The sequence below is a fragment of the Tasmannia lanceolata genome, unplaced genomic scaffold (genome assembly GCF_043159265.1).
Source record: "Tasmannia lanceolata isolate RefF3 unplaced genomic scaffold, GAP_Taslan_0.1 ptg000006l, whole genome shotgun sequence".
NCBI lineage: Eukaryota > Viridiplantae > Streptophyta > Magnoliopsida > Canellales > Winteraceae > Tasmannia > Tasmannia lanceolata.
Genome location: NW_027518683.1, coordinates 13529363 through 13554711, shown reverse-complemented (window position 1 = coordinate 13554711; position 25349 = coordinate 13529363). Strand labels below are relative to the sequence as shown.

General features: G+C 37.9%; 2 protein-coding genes across 9 annotated transcripts in view; one reads left to right on the top strand and one right to left on the bottom strand.

The window, feature by feature from the left end:
• Positions 1-661: 661 nt before the first annotated feature.
• PRHA (pathogenesis related homeodomain protein A) lies at positions 662-14538 on the top strand. Of its 2 annotated transcripts, XM_077382370.1 has the most exons (12): positions 662-818; positions 2267-2906; positions 5763-5928; positions 6214-6337; positions 6591-6703; positions 6854-7183; positions 7947-8165; positions 11852-11941; positions 12405-12455; positions 13271-13507; positions 13883-13972; positions 14093-14538. In XM_077382370.1, the coding sequence occupies exons 2-12, from the start codon at positions 2386-2388 to the stop codon at positions 14393-14395; spliced, it is 2244 nt and encodes a 747-aa protein (XP_077238485.1). In that variant the 5' UTR covers positions 662-818; positions 2267-2385; the 3' UTR covers positions 14396-14538. The 2 variants fall into 2 exon arrangements, with proteins under 2 accessions (XP_077238485.1, XP_077238486.1); XM_077382371.1 differs by lacking the exon at positions 7947-8165.
• Positions 14539-17606: 3068 nt separating this feature from the next.
• LOC143879789 (RING/FYVE/PHD zinc finger superfamily protein) overlaps positions 17607-25349 on the bottom strand; it is a 30029-nt gene continuing 22286 nt past the window's right edge. For 6 of the 7 annotated variants that reach the window (XM_077382363.1, XM_077382367.1, XM_077382364.1 and 3 more), the window contains 3 exons: positions 19418-19465; positions 18119-18247; positions 17607-17938 (listed from right to left, as the gene is read on the bottom strand). In XM_077382363.1, coding sequence (XP_077238478.1) covers positions 18167-18247; positions 19418-19465 — 129 coding nt within the window. In that variant the 3' untranslated portion in view covers positions 17607-17938; positions 18119-18166. The remainder of the gene's footprint in view (positions 17939-18118; positions 18248-19417; positions 19466-25349) is intronic. The other variant, XM_077382365.1, reaches the window with a different exon arrangement.

Below are 25349 nucleotides of genomic sequence, written 5' to 3'. Positions count from 1 at the left end.
ATCTAGGGAAGTGGGATTTCATTTTGAGAGAAAAATTACGGGCATCATCGATACTAAAAATCATATCAAATGCCAACCCCCTAAACGCCCTATCTAGGGAAGTGGGATTTCATTTTGAGAACAAAATTACGGGCATCGACCAGTTGAGCCACCTCCGGTGAAAGACAAATGGATGGAGCTCAAAATCCCCTGAAAACAATAAATACATATTGAAAAGGGCCAAATCAAAGGTCATTTCAGTCCCCTTTTTATTTTCCAAACGGAATCCTGTTTTCAAAGTGTTTTCCTTTTTAGTATTCATCCATCTCTCTAAGTCTCCTGCCACCCTCTTCTCTTCCATAACTATTGACCCTAACCCACAATTCCTATTTTTACACCTGCCTTCTTTTGTGAATTTTAACGTCGTAAAATGCAAGCAGGACATACTATGTCTCTCCGATGGACGGTCCAATTTGAAATGGATAATGACCGAGACATAGGAACTAAGATCCGAAGAGCACTCCAATTGATGGATAAGAAATTTGAATGGATCGTTACTGAGACATAAGTGGATCCGATGGACACTCAATCCCATCAAGGGTAATTTTGACAATTCATTCACCGTAAAATTTAGTCTCTGCACACCGTTTCGGTGAATCCTAGCAAATAAAAAGCTCAAAAAAGTGCCTGCTTCTATTTGGCAGAAAAGTGGGCAAAACAGCTGACCGTTGCCTGAATCAGGCCACATGAATGACACCCACTTAGCAAAACCCAAATTGAAAGTTGAGTCTTAGGATTTTGTAAATAAGAAAATCAGAACTGGGAAGAAACTTCTCAAGGTTAGATCTCTTTTCAGGTCACAGTAATCCATTCATATTCTTCTGGTTTTTTATATGATTGAAAACATGCAATTTTTAGATTAACTTGATTGAAATCAGGCCTTTTTCTGTGTTGATTTTAGTTTCTTTCTGAAATGTAGCAGTTATTTATTTATTTGGGTACTCTATCTGTCTCTATTTTATTGGTTGGGTGATCAGATATTTTGTTTTGAAGAATTTCTGATCTTGGGTCTTTTTGGTTTTCATGATAGGACTGCTTATTTTCAATTGGATTGTTGTAAAAAAACCAAGAGGTTTTGAATTTCCCTGTGGAATTGGAGAATAGCATGTTTGAGTGGATGTGCATAAATGGTTGTTATTTGGATGATTTGAATGGGGGTATTAGGGTTTCTTGTGTTCTATTACTTAAATTCTTGTTACAAGGAAAGTGGATTGGGTATATCAAACACGTGTTAATTGATTTATACAACTGAAAACGTTTCATTCTTAGTGTTTTTTTTTCTAGTTTCTTGAGAAAATTAATATTGGTTCTCTGTTCTTTTTTGGGTGATTATAGCTATTTTATTTTTATATATGTTCTTAATGCCAGTTTAGTGTCTTGATAGGGTTTGCTTATTTTCAGTTTTAATCCATGATATTTGGAAATAGTGGGTTTTTAAGAAGGTTGATTTGAGGTGTAGTATATTTGTGTTATTTGGAAGAATTGGGTTGACATTATTTAGGGTTCATTGGTCAGTAAGCCTAGTTTTTCTGAGAATACAAGGAGTCTTTAACTCTTGGACATTGCTAGTTTTCAATTTTGGTTGGCTTGTTCTTGGAATCCATGATTTTTAGAATTAGATAATGGGTTTTTGAAGAGCATGGTATTTTATTGGAGTTATAGAAAATGTATGTTATTGGAAAAAGTGGATTCTTTTCTAGTAAGGTTTTTAGTTTTCTATGAAATCAGGCAGTTTTTGTTGGAGCCATCACTGTTTTTTTTCAGGTATTGTGCATATTTGTTATCTATTAGTATTCTTGGGTCTTGTTTTTTTTTAAATGGTTTCTTGGGTCTTGTTGTTTTTAGCATTGTATAGTTTATTCTTTAAAATCCATGATCTTTGGAATTTGATGGTGGTTTTGGTGAGCACAGTTTCTGATTGGTTATAGGATAAAGATTGAAACTCTTTAAGCTTCTTTTTTTTTTCTTTTTTTTTTGTGTGTGATTAGATATTCAGAAATTGGAATATTAATTGTTGAATTATTGAAACTCTTATGTTTTGGTCATCGATATTTTGGCGGATTGCCGGCATCAATTCAGTAGTTGCTTGTTCTTTCTGTAACCTTTTTCTAACTGGGTTATTTTTCAATGGAAATTTAGGATATGGTCAAGAATTCATCTAATATTTTTTATTTATGTCTTTAACTTTCCATATCTGATAAACTGATTGGGTCAAAATAATATTCAGGGATCCATATCATCGTATTACATGGTTCTGAACTTCTGAAAGGATACCTATTTGTAGTGGCAATCGGTATTTTGGTCATCTGGGGTTATCTGATAGTGAACCATTTAGGTGAAGACGAAATGCGGAATCCTGGAAAGAGATTCCTCTGTCAGACATCCAGGAATTCTTTTTCCAAGAGAGAAATTGGGTCTACGCTAAATTCCTGGTTACAAAACAAAAGTAATTGCAGAATTTCCAACACTAAGAGATGCAAATTGAAACCGAGATCCCATATAAAGACAATTGGTTCGCATTCGTTCCTTTCCAAGAGAAAGGCATGTGAAGTCCCCAGTAGTGGAAGTAGGAATAATTCTATGAATGGGAAACGGATGAGAAGAAAAATTAATTCTTCTAAGAAGCAGTCATCCTTGAAGTTTCTAGATGGGAAATCTTCACCTTTGAGCCGCAAAGGAAATGTGAGAAATGGAAATGATGAAGGCAGAATTCAAATGGAGCAGAGAAAACGGAAACAGAAGAAGGAAACAATTGAGAAAGATGAAGCTTCTCGCTTGCAAAGAAGAACAAGGTACCTGCTGATCAAGATGAAGTTGGAGCAAAATCTTATTGACGCATACTCTGGGGAGGGCTGGAAAGGGCAGAGGTATGTTAACATTTGTCTAATAACCTTAGTTCCATCTTAGAAATCAGAGAAAACAAGAAATTACTACCATTACTTATTTCTGTGAAAAATTTATCAAACATCTGGCATGGCTCCTAAAGTTGAGCTAGAGGTAGAAGAATTTTAAGGAGGATGTTGGTGAAGAATTTCTGCTTTTTTATTTTCAGTTTATTTCTGTTTCCAGTTATTTTACTGTAGCATTTACAGTGCTTGTTTGTCTTATTCTTACATAAAAAGGTTGTTCCTGTTTTATCTTAATTTCACTTTACAATTTATTTTGCAGCTCGAAATTTAAATTCAGTCTATCTACTTCAGTTTTTGAATGGTAGCATTTTTTCCATTAAAACCAAGGTAAGACCGATATGGTCAAACCGAGAAGCATACATAGAGAATCCAAAAGTCAAAAGCATATCAGAAAACAAAAAACAAGAAGGAAAAAACAATTCAAGGGGGGAGGAAATCAAACATCTCCAACCCCAGCTTAGATACACCTTCCCTCGCTAGTCTATCCGCCACACTATTGGACGACCTTCTAATGTGCTTGAAAATGATCGACGACCCTTTCACATACAAGTGAGGTGGTGCCTCCTCCCTTGGGCCTTTTAAAGCTTAGTTTTGATGGGCCCAGTTTGGGGAATCCTGGCCCTGCCGGTATTGGGGTGTCCTAACTCCTAAGAAATGAGTCAGGGGAGGTTCTTTGGGCATTTGCGGGTCCTATAGGTATAACAGATGCTAGTGAGGAGGTGCGTCCGGTGCATCAAGGAATTACGTTGTTAGATAAGGAGTGCCTGAATAAAATTTTGGTAGAAGGGAATTCTCTTAATCTATTTCGATGGCTTAGAGGTTCTCATCATAATCCGTGGAGATTTGATCGCTTCTTCGACGAGATTCATGATTGGACGGGTTCCTCATCTATTGCTTTCCATCATGTTAGAATATCTACGAATGATGTCGCTGATAGTCTTGCCAGAGTCAGGGTGGCAAAGGAATCATTAGAAACATTTGATTCCTTGTCTCTTTGAGATTTTTATTCCCGTTAAAGTATAAAAGATAAATAACACATTTCTCCAACAACTTAAGCTTTTGGAGAAGTTGGTAAGTTAACATGGTATCAAAGCCAAAGGTCTCAAGTTCAAACCTCCCAGATAGCAAAAATCCACATGCAATGGTCGGCCCAAAGTGGAACCACATGTGCCACGTGTTTGGCCACACGTGCTAGGGAGTGTTAAAGTATAAAAGATAAATAACACCTTTCACCAATAGCTTAAACTTTTGGAGAAGTTGGTAAGTTAACAATTCCCTTGTTGTATTCTCTTTTTTTTGCGTCTTTTGGTGCTTTTCCATTTCTGTTTTAACCATCTCGGTCTCCCTTTCTATCAATAAATTTGCTATCATTCAGAAAAAAATGATCGACGACCCTTTCACTAGGTCCTGGATCTTGTCAAATAGGTAAAGCAAATCTCCATGCGGGAACATGAGTACCTCGAAGCCACCGGATGACATTAAGGGATTCTCCCTCCACTACCACCCTTTCCAAGAAATCTTTTTCCAAGCATTTAATCCCCCGATGGACTGCTCGGGCCTCCGCCTCACTTATGGGATCCAAATAGGCCTTGCAAAAGCCCAAAGGACGTTTCCCCTGGAATCCCTTAGAACACCTCCAATTGTTGTTGGTCCTGGGTTACCCAAACAAGATCCACACTTGCACTATCACAGGATGATGCTCTACTCTATAACAAATCTCTTTCCATTCCTCCCATGGGTCATGAAAGCTGAAACAAACCTAAAGCAAGGGAGAATCCTCACGCATGATATAGTAAAAGTCTATCTACTTCAGTTTGCTCTTATTTTTCTGCTGACTTGACCTTAGAACAATGTAGGTACTGTTCAACCCTGTTTTCTCTTTATTTTTGCAAACTTATTTATGGTGATAATTTGCAAATTGCCTTTGCAGCTACATTAGTTGTTTACAAAATAAAAAACATGAAAATGCATATGTAAAATGTTTGGATATACTGGGCAGTCCTTATGGTTTGAATTTTTTAGTTTATTTGCGGCATCTGAGTCTGTATGGCGTAATACTACTTTTAAAGATCCGTTATTTTTATTTCATTTTTCGGTGATATGATAACAACTAGTAAGTGGAACAAAGAAGAGGGGACTACGGAACAAAAAAGAATATAAGTGATATGATCATGAATAGTAAGAAGAACAAAGAAGAGGGGACTAGTTGAATACAATACTATGGAACAAGAAGGAACACACAAAAACAACCTGCCAAATGGACTAACGAGCCACCTTGATTACAAGCTTTGCAACTCCCATCAAAGTTTAACCTAGTCCATCCGGCATATGGGGGATCCCACACATTAGGAGGTCTAGCAAGAGTATCCACTACATAATCTTTAGCATTCCTTGTAATATGATGAAAAGAAGGCTGAGCACTCTTCTAATAACCCAGACTTTCAACGTAACATTTGTAAGTTGCTAAGGACCCAGGCTAGATCTGGAGACCCAAAAAATCTTGTTAGAATAATTGCTCTTAACCCATAATGACCACATACGTCTAATTTTTTATAATCCCTTGTTCATTAGGCAATGGTAACATGGTTTAGCACCTTCATTTTGACATATTGGATCACATACCAAAAGCAAGTAACTGTTGTTGGATGTGGTTTTCTTGATTGCTATCTGCTTTGTTATTATTTTTGCTCTTTTCTCATATTTGTTCAATAACGATTATGAATAAACATCGGTAACCATTTTGTTATAGCATCACAAGAAACTTTACAGATATAATGATAAAGATTAATTTCTTTTGAAACTTTTGTTTTACAGTCGGGAAAAGATTAAGCCAGAAAAGGAGTTACAAAGAGCTGAGAAGCAGATATTGAAATGTAAACTCGGTATCCGTGATGCAATTTGCCAGCTGGATTTGCTGAGTTCTGAAGGGCGCATTGAAGACTCTGTGATTGATCCAGATGGACGTGTTTTCCATGAGCATGTATGGATAGATCACTCCTTATGATCTCCAGTTATTTTATTAAAATTTCTTTTAATAAAATGAGAAATACACCCTACTTTCATACACTTGCACTATTAACAGGGATGTTTGGGACGAGTTTTACACAAGCGTGTCTTAAATGTACTTGACTTCATATGGCTTCTTAAACAGAAAATAACTTCATCCAAATAATTGAAAGGAATTGCAAAGATTAGTGTATTACTAAATTCTGTCCCCAGTTATTTAGAAGACTTGTTTATTCACAAATCTGTGTTTTACTGTTAGATTTTCTGTGCAAAATGCAAATTGAGAGATGCCTTTCCAGACAATGACATTATACTATGTGATGGGACTTGCAATTGCGCTTTCCACCAGAAATGTTTGGAGCCTCCATTAGCTACTGAAAATAGTAAGCCATTCTTCTCTATGCTTTGCTTCTGAATCTATCACTACTCTCTTATATTTCAAATGATCGCATGTAAGAAAAAAGCTGATTTATTTTACTTGGGTATTGTTCGCAATATCTGTGGTCCATCCTGGATGTTTATCTGAAAGGTAACTATTGTAACAAAGCTAGTTATACTGAAAAGTAACCAGTTTAATGAAACTAAAGACATACTGAAAGGAAAGTTTAACGAAACTAACTTTACTTTATTTCCCAGTTCCTCCTGGTGATCAAGGATGGTTTTGCAAATTTTGCGATTGTAAGATGGAAATTCTAGAATCTATTAATGCACATCTAAGCACTCGATTCACCGTGAATACTAACTGGCAGGTTAGTAACAATAATCATCTCCCCCGTACCTCTTAAATGTGAATTTGTCTCATACTAACTTGGATGCAACTAGACTGACAAAGCTTGCCCATTTTATGTGTTTTTGTTGCTCTACTAATTACTAGAGTTACTCTTTTGAAATCATAACAGGATATTTTTAAGGAAGCAGCTATGGCTGCTGATGGCGAGAATACATCTCTTGATCCCGCAGAAGAGTGGCCTTCTGAGGATTCTGAAGATGACGATTATGACCCAGAAAGAACCGACAATGGATGCAACACAATTGACATTGAAGAGAATATGTCTGACGATGCTAGTAGTTGTAGTGGCTTGTTTTGGTCATGTGCTGAAGTTAGCTCACTATCTGGAAGATCATTAAACAATGTTATGAAGGGAGAATCTTCTGACAACTCTAATGACGGTGAAATTACTAGCAGTCGTAGGCAACGAAGGGATGTTGATTATAAGAAAATGTATGATGTGAGTATCATGAAACTATCAAATGCTCAACTAGGAAAGGAATCTGTTAGCTTCATAAGAAAGATCTTTAGTTGTCATGGTGAATTTCTATTTTATTTTTCTTGGAATTATTTGTTGCTTTGTTCCTCTTTCTTTTGAAGACAAGGTTTTAACCTCTTCTGTTTTTTAATATCCCTTTTTGACTCTTTCAATCATGTAAGGAAGAGTAAGGCATGCATTTGGACGTTTCACGGTTTCCTATTACAGCTTTTTTTGAATAGCAATATACAGTGTTTCCTATTTCACTTTGTATTACATTTTCATTGGTGTGAGACTTGAGAGACCCTCAACAATCCTGCAAGCATAAAGTAAGAATAGGACATCAATTAACGGGTTGAATTGACAAATGGTAGCACCAAGAGAAGCTGGAATGATCTTTTCAGTGGCCGTTATGCTTGTCAAACAAGGAATAAGTGTTTCTAATTTTCTATCTTGTACAAGCTGTAGTTATTAGTCAACCATAGGATAGTTATCCATTTATAAATGAGATGGATAACACTGGACATCTCCTAGTGGAATCTACCCATATAGAGGCTAGTGGTTACCAGACTACGACTAAGGAAGAAATTATGAGACAGGCCCTGAGTAGAATAGAGTACAAATATCATTATTTTATTTATGTGACTTGTAAAAACATTTTGTGGGGTAACCCTTAGCTATTTATTCCCACTTGGATTTTAATCCAGAGGTCTCATCTTTATGTCTGCTATTCTCCTTTTTCTAGGAAATGTTTGGCAAGGACATGGCTGAAAATGACCAACTTAGTGAAGATGAAGACTGGGGACCTGGTAGAAGAAAGCGTAGACCAAAAGAGTCAGATGTAGGCACCGATCTCACTAATTGTGATGATGAAGATCCCGTAATTATAAAATTTAAAAAGAATTTGCCTTCAACTTCAGAGGATAAGAAGCCACTTTTCAGAATTCCATCCAATGCAGTTGAGGTAATTAATATTCCTACTCTTCATGGTACCCATTTTAATCAGTATTTCTGTCTATTTAGTCTTGGATTTAAAATCATCTACAAAAAGAACAGAAAAAGAAAATGAAAAAGCAAAGTAAAGAAACTTTATATAACATGACAATATCTACATGCTACAACATGTGGCTAGACAATGCTTTAGGTGCTTGAGCCCGTTAAAAAAAATAATAATAAATAAATAAATAAATAAAAATTAAAAATTAAAAATTAAAAAATAAAATAAAATATATATATATATATATATATATATATATATATATATATATATATATATATGAGGAAAGTGTTGGTGAGCTTAAGCGCCCCAATCACATGGGTCCCACATTTTCTGTGGTGATCCAAACCATTCATTTGCAAGGCCCTATCATAGATAGGGTGTGTACCAAAAATCAGCTCCATAGGATCATCCTAACCCCTCCATTTGTGGAGGACAAAAATGGGCAGATTTGCGGACAAATAATGTTTGTCCATTTTGACCTCCACAAATGGATGGGTTAGGATGATCCTATGGAGCTGATTTTTGGTACACACCCCATCTATGTAAGGGCCTTTCAAATGAATGCTTTGGATCATCCTAACAAAGTAGGCCCCAATGTGATTGGGCGCTTAAGCTCACCATAAGTTTGGTGAGCTTAAGCTCACCAACACTTTCCTGATATGAGCTTAAGCTCACCAACACTTTCCTCTCTCTATATATATATATAGTTATTTGAAGTGTTATTTTATGATTGTGTTTTATTGTTCACATTGCCTCTCATCAACTGGTGAATTGATATGCATCCACAAGCATTTGCATTTAAAGTCACAGCAAACAAGATGCATGATGTCAAACTTAAGATTGAAAGGAAAAATTATAATATTGATTGAAAGGAAAAATTATAATATTGATCGTGTCCAAATCGCGTAATCCTGGGCCCGTTGGATAGATAATCGAAAAACCCATCCAATAAGCCCGAAATCAAGTCAAACGGACAAGATTTGATGCCCTAAAATCAAGCTATAAATAAAATGACGGGAATACACTGTGAGCCGTCGATTTCCCAAAAGTTCTTGATCTCTTGATGTTCAAGGGAGGATTGATACTCAAATGACGTGATATGTCATCTATTCAAGCTTGATTGACGGTCTGAGGGATCTGGTAATCGATCCAACAGTTCGAAAGGCTCTAATCGAATATCTAAACCGTTGATCTTTGATCGGGGATCTACGGCCAAGATTTACGTTAAAATTGTTAATTTTCCCCACCATTGGTGGGGCCGGGTCATTACATTCAACACCAAGCATGTGTCTCCTTGCTATTGCTAAAATGAATTTTTGAACTCAAGGTCGAGTTCTTTTGAAGTAGGGGTGACTAATGTAGAACAAGTTTAAGAGGATTTTATGAAACCTCTTAGCCATTTGAAGATTTCTAACATATCTCAGAGATTGAAGGAGCTAAACTAAAATTTGATGTTTGGCCTGGACTGCAACCTGATCAATAGGCCAGATCACCAATCGAAAGCCTAAAGCCTTGATCTGTAGACTCGATCATTGATCGAAAGATCCAGTTGCCGATCAATGGGCAACAAGGAGCAGCAGTGGGCGGTGGATAATCAGGGCCGACCGATAGCCTCATCGATCGATTTAACAGACCATCGACGGGAAGCGTAGAGCTGTTGTGGCAGAACTATTTTTACCAAGTTTTATTTTCATTTCACTTATTTTTTCTTGGATATTTCCTTACGAATTTAGGAGTCTATTTTCATGCAATTACCTTTGAATAGTAGTTGTTTTAGGGTTTCTTGAGAGTGTTTGTAAGCCTATATATATGGGCAACGAAGGATCAAAGAGGACCTTTGACCAATTTTTGAATAGAGAAGTTTGAGATTTATAGCAAATGAATTTGAATTATATTGTGGCTTTCTAGGGTTTCACATGAACCTTCGTATCTTTTTTCTCTTACTTGTCAAGTGCAAGAACTGATTTTAGCTTTCGTCTGATTTGTTTCTTCCCTTAGAAACCACGAAAAATATTGGGGTGCAACTCGAGTCCTAATCCGAACCCGACCTCCTACTCAAGGGGAGGGATAGAGTTTTTGGAGGTTTTAAAAACTGGAAGGGTAATAGGTAGACACACCAAGGGGAGGGAGAGAGAGAGAGAGAGAGCTAAAAAGAATTAAAAAAGGGGAGAAAAGATAGACATGATGGGGGTCAATTATCAAAGTTTAAATAGTAACTTTGGAGTGACAGCTGTCATTGTCAAGGATAGAAGTAAAAAGAATTAAAAAAGAAGGGAAAAAAGATAGACCTTGTGCTGACGAGGGAACAAGGCCAAGGCATAAAATGCCAATTGTCCAACATGTCTGACAAATGACGAGGGAACACACATGAGACTCCGAACCTGTCCAAGATGCGGCACCATACGTCTTTGGCTTACATGCAGTGGAGGAATAAGTGATCTACTGACTCTCCAGCCCCTACACAAAGAGCCCATTGATCGATGATCAGCATCTTAAGGCTGCGGAAATGATCAACCATCGGATCTTGTCTTAGAATGCAGTCCACCCAAAAGCACAAACTCTTGAAAGGGCAGGGATTTTTCATGCTGTAAGTAGATGAGAGGAAAGCAAACTAGAGACAATATAGAGGTAAAAGGATTTAACTGTAGACATCCTGATGTGTCCCATATCCAAACCCTTTTGTCGCTTCCGTGCTTTAGCAGCTGAGTTATTCAATCTTCCTCTCTATCATAGAGTCCAAAATATGTAACAGCTGAGTTATTCTATCTTCCTCTCTATCAGAGAAAATGACATATATTCAGTACTTTAGCAGCCAAGTCAATGCTTAAATTAGTAAACAGAGCAAATGACATATATTAAGTACTTTATCTTACGAAGACGTTTTATCAACTGTTAAAGAGCTTCGATGAAATTGAATCTCATCTGAAATTTGAATTATAATTGCTGTAATCTGATCTATTTTATCTCGCTGAAAGCATATTTAATGACTTATTTTCTTTTTCTCCTCTCTATTTTTTATCACAAATATTAAGACAAATTATGGGGAGTTTAGGAAAACCAAAACCCAAAATTATGAAGATGGTTCTCGAACGTACAAATACTCCTTAATCTCATCATCATTGTAGCATGTCAGCATCCAAGCTAGTTTCCTATGAACAAGAAAAATATTGAAAAACCTATGTGTTGGAATTTTACAAAAGCTTATTCAAATGCCAAGGTTGGCGGCACATTAGTTGAGAAAAGGATGTGATTGAGTGAGTTGCTTACAATCTGCAAGTGATCCTGGATCTCCAATTGGCAAACACATGAAGATCAGATCCTATTTTTTCCCATGAATTGGATTGTAATTGAGCTCTGGGCTCCCTGAAGGAGGGAATCCCCATACCCAATTGACCAGGATGCACTGTTCCTGTCAAAACTAAGCTCCAAAATGTCCAACATATGGGGGATAAGTGGTCTTGCCCAAGTCAATTGCAACAGTTCATGAATAAAAAAGTACTCATTTTTTTAAAAGAAATTTTACATTTTATGTTGGTTTCTTAGTTTCTGCACGTTAATTTTCCTTGGTTACCATCTGAATTCAAATTTCTTTTGTATCATGAAATTATTACTTCTTTTCACATCAGTGAACTTTATTTGCTATTGTTCAGAAGCTTCGTCGGGTATTTGCTGAAAATGAGCTTCCCTCAAGGGCTGTCAAGGAGAATCTCTCAAAGCAGTTGGGTATTGCATCCGAGAAGGTATGCATGGAGTTTCCTGAATGATGATGGTTTCTGATTCCACATTTATAATGAGAATTAAGAGAAAAATATCATTCCATGATTATTTTTATGCTTTTAGTCAATGATGTTCCTGATTCCACATTTATAATGAGAATTAAGAGAAAAAGATCATTCCATAATTATTTTATGCTTTTAGTCAATCATCTTATGAACTTCAAAAACGCACCAATCAGGTTTCATTTTCTTGTTTTGATTTTATATCATATTATGGATTTTCAATAATATTGCTATGATACTGAACTTCTAAAGTTAAATAATATTCCTCTACCATGTTAGTTTGAGACCTTAGAATCTGATGTTACATTGGTTCTTAAAGCATGCTTTCATTTTCTCAATGTTGTACTATTTTATTTATTTTACTTCATTTTTCCAATGTTAGACCCTGTACTATGATATAATTTTTTTTTGTTGGTATTGGCAGATCAGTAAGTGGTTCAAGAATGCTCGATACACAGCACTTAAAATCAGAAAGGTGAAATAGTATTTCTGCAATTTCAACTACGCCTTAATGATATTTTGAAATCTTGGTGTTAATATTCTTACCATGAGGATTGCTCCAGTATGGAATGACCGGACTTAATTAAATTGAGGTTCCGTTTCAGCTATTCATCTTGGTTTGACGGCTAGGATCAAAACACCCCAAGATAGAGCTTAGCAGCTGTCAATGCAGCAGCTAGGAAACTGTTCAACTGTCCACCCCACCAACCCAAAAATCCCTTAACTTGGCTGTCTCTTCCTCCTTTCACTCTCATCCCTATCATTTTTTCTATTGTGCAAGTCATTCCCACCCAGCCAAAAGATTAAAACAAAAAAAGAAAAATAAAGCTAATGCTGTTAAAGTATAAAAGATTAAATAACGCCATCTCCATCAGCTTAAGCTTTTGGAGTAATTGGTAGTTTCACATGGTATCAGAGCAAAGGTCCTGAGTTCAAACCTCCTTGATAGGAAAAATCCACATGCAATGGCCAAACCAAAGACGGGCCACGTGCCACGTGTAGGCCAACCCTAGAAAGAGGGGCCACACGTGAGGGGAAGTGTTAAAGTATAAAAGATTATTAACGCCTTTCTCCAACAGCATAAGCTTTTGGAGTAACTGGTTGTTTCACAAATGGTATTGAAGCGCAAATAGACGATTTCTGTTCTATGCCTTACATTTATACCTTTATCATATATCATCTGTTGATCTGCATAAAATTTGTCAAAGCATGAAATTACAGTTTTTTGGAGCTGAGGCTATTTTCTTATCCTATTATAATATTGAAGTTGTACATTTTTTCCCATCACAGGAAAAACTTTGTTGTAATAGCATCAATGAAGTGTCAAACAAGGAAACTGGAAAGAACCAAACTGCTGATCGAGCCACATCAAAGCCCAACTCTTATTTGGTCTCCTCACTAGTTGGTGTCCATATACCCAAAAAATTGAGAAGAATCCGTTGGAGAAAGAGCCCAAAGTCCATCACCATTCCCTTGAAAAAGCAGCATAAAAAAGCAGCAGCCGCGCTGCCTACAAATGCACTTGAGGTACTGAATAATGCATTTGAGTCCACTGCTCAAGCCTTTTATTCTTGGTTGTGCATTGTTGAATATGATATAAAATGATGTGGATTATCTGGTAGATATTTTATTGCTTGACTAGACATGAATAGAAGGCTTGATATTGTTTTCAAGGGAATGGTGAGCTGGGATCAACCACACCATTACCTTACCACTGCTCAAGCCTTGATATTGTTTTCTTTTTCCCTCTTATTTGGTGGGTGAGTTGGGATCAACCCCCAATCTCAATTTTTTTTGCGAGAAAGAAATCATTGCCACAATGTTGGCCCAATCTCGATGTTATCTAATTTCAACATAATATGGTAAGGTAATGGCCTAATGGGTGCTTGGTTGATTCTACAGAAACTTAGAGCGGCTTTTGCTGAAAATCAGTTCCCTTCCATATCTGCCAAACGAAACTTAGCGAAGCAATTTGGTATTCCTTATATTCAGGTACAAAATGTTTTCACTTAACAATGGAGACTAACAATAAGATATGATTTACGAGTTACAAGTTCTTGATTTTCTCATCTGTCTTCTGAACTGTGTCTGTTTAAAATTTTTACATTTCAGGTGAACATGTGGTTTAGTAATGCAGGGCACTTTAAGAAGCAAATGAACAGTTTAAAAAGAAAAACTACTTCTGGGAAGACAATTAACTCCAAAAAAAGTGCTGCTTTTGTGAGAGAGACAAATGAGATTGAAGGGCAATACTTAATTGAGATGGAGAGATTATTTAACATAGAGGATAGACTTGAAAAGTTGAAGAAGGTATTGAGAACATGCAGAGATGAAAAACATGTATCAAATGAAATCCATTCTAGTGAACAGCTTGTAATCTATGTTCCAGTTGCAGAAGTAAAGGAGAAGGTGTGATCTCATATAATTTGTTGATCATTTTTTTTTTGAATGGTATAATTTGTTGATCATTAAGAAGCTCTTTGTACCATCCTTTTCAAATTATTGAAGGAAGAAAAAGAACTTTTTCTTAATTTAATGCCATAGCCTTTGATGAATCATTCTTTTTCATGAGGTTCTGAGTTTCTTTTCTGGGATAAGATTTTGTGATTTTCTTTTGTCTTTATTTTTCCCTCAGCAATCCCAAGCTTTATTTTAATGGAAATCGATATCACCACTACCGTATTTTGATGATCCAGTCCTCTCATTATTTAAAAGTAGAGCATGGCCTACACCATAGGATGATCCAAACTGTCCATTAGATGGGTCACAGCCTAAATAGGTTGTGCCTCAAAAATCATTTCCGTAGGTTGATCCTGACCCTCCGATCTATAGAGGGCTGATCTGTAGATCGGAGGGTTAGTGTCAACCTATGAAAATGATTTTTGGGGCACAACCTATTTAGGCTGTGGCCCATCTAATGGACGGTTTGGATCATCCTATGGTGCGGGCCAGACCGTACTGGTTAATAATGTGAGGAGTGCGATCATCAAAATACGGTAGTGGTGATATCATTTCCGTTGAGAAATATCTGATCCGATTTTGTTTTTTTTTTTCCTCCAATTAGATTGCTAGTTGGAAAACCTTTTCTTTATACCTCATGTTTCTTCCTTCGTCATTCGTATTCTTTTGAAGAAATATTTTTTTGGGAAAACCTATTCTTTATACCTCATGTTTTGTTTTGATACAGTGGGGATAACATTTTATACCCAAGCATAACATGAGTAGGGCCTCCATTTTACACTTGACCTTGTGGGCCCAACAATTCTACCCAAACTCATGCACATGGTAGGTCCCACTATTTTACACCTCATGCTGTGATGGGGACCATGGGGTGGGGCCAAACATTTTACTCCTCATGTTATTGATAGGATGGGGCCACAACTTTACCGTCTTTACACCTCGTTTTTTTATGGGGTAAGGCCTACCATTTTACACCTCAGGTTTTGATGAGGTGGGGCCACCATCTCTACTCACACCAATGCATTAGGTGGGGCCTACCAATTTCCGCTAATGTTATTGATGGGTGGGGCCCACCATTTTACTCCCCATTTTTATGGGGTGGAGCCCACTATTTTACACCCATTAATAGCTAAGGGGCAGAATACTAATATATATTTCTTAGAAAAATCTTTTAAGACGGTTTTTTACCTATTTCCCTTGGTCAACGGAGGATTTTAAAATTTGGAAAAATTGCCAAGGTGGGACACCAAAATACAAGAATTGTGAATTGGGGACACCCTTTTCAAAAATTGTTAAATAGGGTTGATAGCCCCCTTCTGAGAGTTTGATAACCCCATTTAGAGGGTTGGTAACCCCCTTTTAGAGACTTGATAACCCCCATTTCGTCCCTCTCTAACAATTTCTCAAAAGTGTGTCTCCCGTTCACAATTCTTGTATTTTGGTGTCACCCATTGGCAATTTTTCCTTAAATTTTTTCATCCTTGATCCCTAGAAAGATGCTGCATTGTCCTCTTTAATTCTCAAAGAAATTATCCCTTAAAATGATAAGCGATTTTGAAATGAGTTGGGGTTCAATTTTTTTTTTCATTCTTTTGCTTCTTTCTCTTTTATTTTTAATTTGGGAAAATTACATTTACACCCCCTCTAGTTTCCGACACATTCAACTCTAATCCTGACTTTCAAAACGTGAGGATTAGGGTTACGCAATTTCCCACCTCCACCATCGCACCTCCGGCCACCGCCGCCGTCCCCATCTCAGACAATAAAACCCCACCCAATAGCTACAAGAAACCCACATTTCAAGAAAAAAATATTGATAAAAACAAAAAAGCCCTAAAATATTAGGGTTTATGTGCAAATCATGATAATGGAGTGAATGTAGACAAATAAAACTCCTAAATTGAGGGTTTATGTTGATAAATAAACAAGCGTTTGAATCAAACTCTAATTTTCAGTTTTCAAGTCTGAAAACCCTAATTTTCAATTGGGGAAGATGAGAGTCATGTTAAAAAAACTTCAGGGGGTGTACTTGTCAAGTTTTGAAAGTCAGGGCTAGAGTTGTATGTGTCAGAAACTAGAGTGCGTGTAAATGTATTTTTCCCTTTTAATTTTCTCTATTTCTCTTTTTCTTCAAAAAAACAATAAAAATGAATATTAGCAAACTATGTGGTCAAGTTTTTTTTTTTTTTTAATGAATGATTAAATGAGCTTCGAAAGAAAAGAAAAATTGAAAAAAAAATCCAAAAGAAAGTACAAAATAAGAACAAAACACATCTTAAAAATAAGAAATAAAATTGCCATGGAAAATTTTTCCCATAATTTTTTTAAAGAGGAATGATAGATGCAAGGGCCCTCTTTATGCAAGGGCTAAATAAGGGCCCTTGAATAGATCTATGTCATTAAGAGCAACCGAATTCAGTTTCTCAACTGACTTTAAAAATGACGTGGATCTATTCAAGGGCCCTTCTCTTGCCCTTAGAGGGCTACATTTTTCTCTGTTCAAATCAAAGAAAAAAATCAGCAACTCAGCTGAGTTTGGTCCACTCACAACTCAATTGAGTCACCAGTTCACACCTATTTTTTTAAATTCAAACATGATTTGGTTCGAGAGTAAAAAGAATACAAATATTCTCACTTGAAAAATTCAAACACGCATCTGTGCTGATACTCAATAAGCTAGTAAAGTGTAAGCTTTTAGCTAGCTTCCTTACAGTTTAAATAAAAGAAAATGAAGGTAAATGTTATGATGAACCCTGTGTTTTGAATTTTAAGAAACAGCTGGGAGTTTAAAACCTATTATTGGACTCAAACTTAAGGCCCTGATTGTTTTGGATTTTGTGAACTGATTGTGAGCGCAAAACTGATTATTGGACCCAAATTTATGTTTAGGCTCTGCTTTGGATTTTGAGAACCGATTGTGAATCCTAAACAAGGGGTTAGGAGTCTGGCCTGATCTGATCACATGGTAAATTTTGGTCCCCTTACCTTTTTTTAAGGCACCAGCTTTGACACTCACGTAACACAGGCAGAAAGGTGTGCCGGACAAATGAATAGAACTCTGTTAATCTGGAGTACTCAATTTCTCAATTAAAAATGAAATAATTAGTCTAGCTTTGCTTGATAATTAGCAGTAAATGTAGTACTTGGTTCACATGGCACCTTAATGGAATCCAGAAAAACCCAACTCACAATAATGAATATAAACAGTATCTGATTCTTGTACCAACTCACAATAATGAATATAAACAGTATCTGATTCTTGTAATACTGGCAGAATTTCTGTTTCAGTTCATGTAAGATATGGGTAATTCATTGCTTTTCCTACACAACCAAGGTACACCATATTAGAAAATACAGCTCAAGCTTTTCTGATTGAATATTGCCAAAAAACTGTAAAGATAAATTGTTTTCTCATGATATGAAAAGAAAATAAAAAGAACTTTTAAGTACAGATCCATTCCCCCTTCTGAGCAGATTCCTTACTCTTTCTAACTGTTCCTGTACAAATTTGTGCATAATGATATAAATATTATACATTTGCTCATATATATTTTCAAGAATGGCTTCAAAACAAGGTAAATTCATGTAGTACAAATATCTGGGTGTTTATATTGGGAATCAAAAGAGACTCGTGATATACACAGCCTTCGAGAAATATGATAAGAAGGTACAACATACCTGACAAGCCAAGATGTGTATGTGTACTTTACACGACCATGCTTTATGTTACAATTTTTCTTGAATTACACAACCATCACTCTTGGTGGGAGTTGGATCGCGCTTTTTACCAGCAAGTCGAGGCCTCAACTACACATCAATTAAAATATTATAAGGAACAACATTTAGTGAATCAATAGAAATAAACTGAACAGTGGAATAGAATAATTCCCAGGCCATTGTGGATTAGGTGCATCCAATCATTGGGAATAATTAGTATGAGCATACAATGATATTAGTATACAATCCCTCCAGTCCAGGTCCAACATAGGTGTTCTTACTTCCGACCTCGAGATATTTTGACAGCATAAAATTGTAAAAAGTCAATCTACAATGACTGAATGCTCCACCATGCCCCAATATCATGATGTCCACAAAACCCAATTTGCCACCTAACCGGGGCAGTGTGGCATAAGACAAGCATACTCAGCCATCTGAGAGGTTAAAAAAAATCTAACTCTCAGCACCTCATTGTCGAATTACATCTAATGCTAAAAGGTAGTTCTCCTCATACACGAAGAGATGAAAAATTAGTCCCCAGTTCCCCACCAACCACACATTTGAGCCCAAGGAAAGCACAGGGACCATATTATAATCCTGTTTTTTGTGAACAAACCATCGGGCTTCAGCTCCCACAGTAATGCCAAGACAAAAAGGTGAAAAATCAAAGGCAACCACAGGCCAAATTGGCTAAAGTTCAACATTAGTTGAACCGTGCAACTTAAACATGGATGGACATCAGTTGAGACATGGAGAGAAGGGGTGAAACCCAACAACAAAGGCAAACCTGATATGTGGGCACATCCAGATTGGTACATGATTATGTAAAAAAAATTAACATCACTATGAGAATATAAGTATAAATACAAACCTAAATAGGAACATATTAAAATATAAGTATAAAAACATATCATAAGGAGAGGAGAAAAATTAAGCACTTGGCCTAGTGTGTCAATAATAATGTTGCCGAAAAAGCATGCAAATTTTGAAAAACCAAGTGTCTTGTTATTTAGGTCCATAAGATTTATTTATTACGCATACCTAAAGCCAACTTGAGATGAGACCCTCACGTGAAAAAGGGTGACTTATCATTGAAGTCATTGATACCAATCCAATTCATTAACAAAAGTACAGCAAGATATGACTGGACATGCTCCACAGTAAAATTTCAAATGAAAAAGCATTTCAGATTGCCTCCTTTTAGAGACCCGTCATGTGGTAGGTATAAGTTTAATTTAGATACAGTTATTTTTGACATACCAACTGTATGTATTTTAGATGCATCAGAACTTCATCCGTTCCCAGCTCCTACAGACAAAAAAAGTTGCATCAAGATAAGAATATTAAGAACAAAGCACAACGTTGAAAGAAGAACACTTACAATATATAGAAAAGCATGGGTTCATAATGAGTAGGAGGGAGAAAGCAAGTGCAGAATATTTAGAAAAGAAATTAATTGCTATTGCATCCCATGCTTTTCAGTGACGACCAATGAGGCCCAGTGAAAAAAATAGGAAATAAGATCTCGTGATGGGAACCATCCTAAGGTTCAAATTTTAATTTTTAGGTGCCTTTTAAGTCCCCTTAAGTTATAGGAGGCATACTACGGTTTTTCCGACCAATATCACTTGGTTTCTTTAAGTTATAAGTGTTTAAAAAGTGGACCACGGGTGTATTACGAAAATCATAAGTGATAAGAGGCAATTAAGTCATTTGGAATTAATCAATTACGTTGGTAACTGGCCGCAAGGGCCCACCTTGCAACTATCCAAGTAGTCTATTTGTGGAAGGAAATGTCCATGTAATGTGAGTCTTAAGTCGAGTCTCAACTCTCAAGTAATTAGGAGTTTGCATGGAATTAAGAGTTTTATTTATTTATTTATTTTTGAATCGTAGAATTAACAGTTTTATTTGAAAAAGAAAAGTTGTATATTTGTAGCAAGAATAGATAAGAGTCCATGTAAAGAGAGAATATGAGTCACAATTAGACTGGGAGTAGTTTTACAACAAGAATTAAGAGTTTTTTTTTTTCCTGCCCTAGAAGGGAGGGAAGCGAATGGCAATCTCACAAATCAAGAAAAGATTGTTAAGCTGGGTCTATTGGAAGAGCATGAGGAAATCCTCAGGAGGGAAGAGATAAGATGGAGGCAGAAGTCGAGAGCTGTATGGGTGAAGGAATATGACAAAACTCAAAGTTTTTTCATCGGATGGCAAATATTAGAAGGAGAATCGATACAATCAATTGCATTAAGGATGGCGACCAATTGGTGGAAAATGTGGAAGACATTAAAGATAGGATAATACAATACTATTCTACTATGTATACAAAGGGCGTGGTTTGGCACCCGAAGACTGAAGGTTTACATTTTCAAACCATTAGTTATGTACAGAGAAGCTTGTTGGACAGGGACTTTTCGGAAGAGGTGGAAAACGCGATATTCTCGATGCAAAAAGACAAAGCACTAGAACCGGATGGCTTTCCTATGGAGTTCTTCCAGAAATATTGGAGTATTATGAAAGAAGACATTATGGCTTTTGTTCTGGAGTTTCAGGATAGGGGCATCATTAGCGAAGCGGCGAAAGCAACCTTTATAGCCCTCATTCCAAAGAAAGAAGGCGTCATCGGAATTAAAGATTTTCGGCCGATAAACCTAATCCAGAGTCTTTCGAAAATTGTATCGAAGACCTTGGCTAGAAGATTAAAAAACGTAATGGGTGGTATCATATCGCAATTCCAAGGGGCTTTCGTTGACTCAAGACAGATTCTGGACGGAGTGTTGATTGCTAACGAGGTTGTGGATTCTGTCAAACGAGACAGACAAGCTGGTCTGGTACTCATAATCGATGTCGAGAAGGCTTATGATCATATCGACTGGGAAGTATTACAAGAAATACAACAGCGTATGGGTTTTGGGTATCGATGGAGGAAATGGACAAAAGCTGTGGTATCATCGAATAACTTCCCCATCCTAATTAATGGGTTGGCGGAAGGGTACTTCAGAAGCTCGAGAGGCTTGCGCCAGGGTGACCCTTTAGTCCCATACTTATTCATAATGGTGGTGGAAGCTTTGAGCTAGATGATATCCAAGGCAAAGAATCTGGGTCTCATCCAAGGGCTGAGAGCGGGCTCCAATGGCAAAGAAATTACACATCTACAATTTGCTGATGATACCATGGTCTTCATTGAGAACGAAGAATCTGCAGTGTCTAATGTGAGACGCATCTTCAGATGGTTTGAGCTGATCTCAAGTCTGAAAATTAACTTCGGCAAAAGCAAGTTGGTAGGAATCAATGTGCATCAGGACGTGGTTCAAAAGTATGCGATGTCTATAGGATGTGAAGCAAGCCTCCTACCTATCACGTACCTTGGATTACCCCTGGGTTTTGGGATTCCTTCGGCGGCACAATGGGACCCAGTTATAGAAAGAATTGATCGGAAATTAGCAACATGGAAGAAAAGATACATTTCGATGGGTGGTCGGATCACGCTGATTAAAGCAGCCCTATCTAATATTCCGGTCTACTTCATGTCGCTCTTTAAAATTCCAATGAAGGTGGCTCTAAGAATTGAAAAATTATAGCGTGATTTTCTATGGGAAGGGGATGGCAAAGCTAAGAAGCTTAAAAATTTGTTGAATTGGAAAAGGGTATCTAAACTGAAAAAGAATGGAGGGCTAGGCATTGGCAAGATCGAAAGTCGTCACACATCCCTCTCGGGAAAATGGTATGGGAACGAAAAGTCGGCACTATGGCACAAAGTTGTGGGGAGAAAATATGGAATGGAATTCGTAAAATGGCAAGCCAAAGCACCGAGATGAGGTAAGGGATCAGGGACATGGAAATCAATCTGCTCTGTAAAGGAGGAATTTGAACCGTTAGTCCGTTACAAAGTAGGTAAAGGTACTCAGGTCAGGTTTTGGTTGGATGTATGGAGTGGTGATAAACTGCTCAGCGAAGCATACCCGAGACTGTTTAGGGTGGCATTGAATCCTGAGGCAACGATGGCTGACTACCTGATAAGACACAACGCCATGGGGCTGGGTTTATGGGATCTAAGATTAAGAAGGGACCTAAAAGAGGAGGAAATCTCGGACCTACAGGAGCTCCTAGGTCAGTTAAACTCTATGTATTGCTCGAATTTTAAAGAAGACGAGAGAGTGTGGATCCCATAGCCGGATGGTGAATTCTCAGCGAAGTCATTTTTTGCTGCAATTAACAAAGGTCGAGGCTCCTCAATAAGCAAATTTGGAACTCCCTGCCTCGGTGGCCTATGCATGGAGGAGAATCAACACTTGTGACCATCTCCAAAAAAGAAAGTTCCAATTGGTTAGTAGATGTGTCCTGTGCTTGGAAGCAGAAGAGACATTAAACCACTTAATGTTGCACTACCCCTTCTCCTCCCACTTATGGACCAAGGCGATGCGAGCCTTTGGAATTTCATGGGTTTACCCAATATCTATCAGAAGTGTATCACTACACTGGAGCAATGTCCCTTTGGGGAGTTTGGCAGATTGTTATGGAAAGCAACACCCTATGCCATTGTCTGGAATATTTGGAAAGAAAGGAGCAGAAGCATTCGAGGAGCAAAATAAGAGCGTTAGTCGGGTGGCATCGGACATTAGAGTGGAAATCATCTCCTGGGCAAAATAAAAAAAGAGAATTCCTTTTGGCAATGGCGACATCCTGCAAAATTGGTGGGCAATTATATGGGATAGAACTATCAGGAGTAAGCCACATCCCAAATGGAAGCCGCCGCCGCCTCCGGCGGGTTGGGTTAAGCTGAACTTCGATGGGAGTTCGCTAGGCAATCCAGGCAAGGCTAGGATTGATGGGCTCATCAGGGACGATAAAGAAACAACAATCATGTCTTACTCGGGACCTGCAGGAGAATGTGATGTGAATGAAGCTGAAGTTAAAGCCCCCCCTTTTGGCCTTTGATGGGCCCAAGAGCATGATCTGAGCCAGCTAATAGTGGAAGGTGACTTAGCAAATGTAGTAAGTCGGGCATCAAACAAATATAAGGGTCCCTGCAGGTTTCAAGGGCTAATTGCAGAAATCTTAGACCTTTACTCTATTGGAGCCCAAGATTGAGCACCGAAGGAGGTCTGCAAACGAGGCGGCAGACTCTTCAGCTAAGGAGGGGGTCTTGCGGGAATCTACTCTAGTTGTACCACTGACTAACAACCCCCTCCCCCCCCCACCTTTAAAATCTTCTTGTAATCGGTTTTCGGATCGTTCTTTCTGACATTGTAAGTCGTGGGACATCTTGTCCTCGGCTAAACCTATTGAATTTAATGAATTGTCATTTTTCTACAGTGACATTTTTACAACTCATGCATGGATGGGGCCATCATTTTGCAAATGTTTTGATAGGGTAAGGCCCATCATTTTGAACCCATGCATTAGCGTGGTGGGGCCCACCATCATATACCTAATGTTTTGATAAAATGCATGGCCCACCATCTATACCCAAACCTATTCATATGGCGGGGCCAACCATTTTACACTAATGAGTGGGCCCACCATCTCCATACATAGGGTGGGCCCCACCATTTTACACCATGTTTTGATAGGGTGGGGGGTCCACCATCTTACCTCATGATTTGATGGGGTGGGCCCCACGTTCTCAACCCAAGCACATGCACAGAGCGTGGAGCCCATTATTTTATACTCATGCGTAGCATGAGCCAAGAATGCTACTAGCCTATAAATATGAAAGGTCTATTGGCTATGAAAACCATTGAATAAAAAAATGGCGGCCCAAGGCACGAGGCTCTCCCCATTGCAGGGTCTAGGAGGGCTAAATGTAAGCAGCCTTACCCCTGCTTTGCAGAGAGGCTGTTTCTGTGACTCGAACCCGTGACCACCAGGTCACAATGGAGCAACCTTACCGTTGCGCCAAGGCTCGCCCTCTCTTCTGAAAACCATTGAATCAAATTATCTCATAATCTAATGAATGGATTGAGGTATAATTTTGAGATTCTTTTAGGATTTATGATCGAAGTATTGTACTAAAATCTCAACCCGATCTGACTGACGGACTTGGGTCTACGGTTGGATCAAGTCCTGAGATTGATCAAATTCTAATTTGTCCCATTTTTTATAATGCATATTGTCATTCAACAAATGATCCCCTACCATACACAACCAAATTTTGAAGAGATCCAACAGTTGGATTGCCATCGATCATCTGGACCGGTTCTTAAAATTAGTAACTTTTCTCTAACCCAAAAATTAGTTTTGTGATCCACTTATCAGCTTTGCTTTCTTATCACTAATCTTGGTTTAAAATCCTTAAAAAACCCTCAATAGCCCTAAATCAACTATAAACCCATAGATCAGTCTCATCTCCTTCAATCATTCCTACATCAAATTGGTGCCAAAGTTATACATCCAGTTACCTTCCCTTTGAATATCGGTTGGCATACCATTAGCGCCATATTCTGGAGATTTTAGTACCTAAAGCATATGCCATGACCTGTTGTCAAGAAATCTAAGTCAATGAGTAATGCGTCATTGTTTTGCTAAACCCCACATATTGTTGTTATTGTTGAAGATGACGATCCTAGCCCAACCAGGGGTTAGGATTTTGGTTAGGATAGGAAAGGAGACGATAGAATTAGTGTTTTTTTCCTTGATTGGAATGGTGCTTTTCACGAGTGTACAGGTGAATTTATGTGGAGAGCTATTCCATTTGCCATTTTCTGGTAATTCTGGGGTGAAAGAAACAATCGTATTTTAATGATAAGAACAAGACTCCTCGTCATTTGGCACTCGAAATAAAGTTGTCCATTCTGCAATGGGCTCTGGGGAAATGCATTGTCTCTTATTCAATCGGTACCATTCTTCGAAACTGGATGACAGTAGTCGGGGAAAAAAGATACATTCCCGTCCGAATCTGCGGTGGAAACCACCTCCCGAGGGGTGGCTGAAACTCAACTTTGATGGGAGCTCTTTTGGAAACCCCGGCAGGGCAGGGTTTGGAGGCATTATTCGTGATCACAACGGCGCCACTGTGATGTCCTACTCCGGCTCGGCGGAGTTTTGCGATGCAAACGAGGCTGAGGTGTCGGCGTTGCTATACGGTCGGAGATGGAACGCCAAGCACAATCTGGGACCGTTGATGATTGGGGGTGACTCGGCCAATGTTATCACTTAGGCTAGGAACAAATGCCCCGGGTCCCTGGAGACT

Bases quoted from the DNA above. Each gene is read 5' to 3' on its own strand.
- PRHA (XM_077382370.1), top strand. From the start codon at position 2,386: ATGCGGAATCCTGGAAAGAGATTCCTCTGTCAGACATCCAGGAATTCT. The intron at 2,907-5,762 runs GTATGTTAACAT...TTTGTTTTACAG, and splicing joins GAGGGCTGGAAAGGGCAGAG to TCGGGAAAAGATTAAGCCAG. The intron at 6,338-6,590 runs GTAAGCCATTCT...TTTATTTCCCAG, and splicing joins TCCATTAGCTACTGAAAATA to TTCCTCCTGGTGATCAAGGA.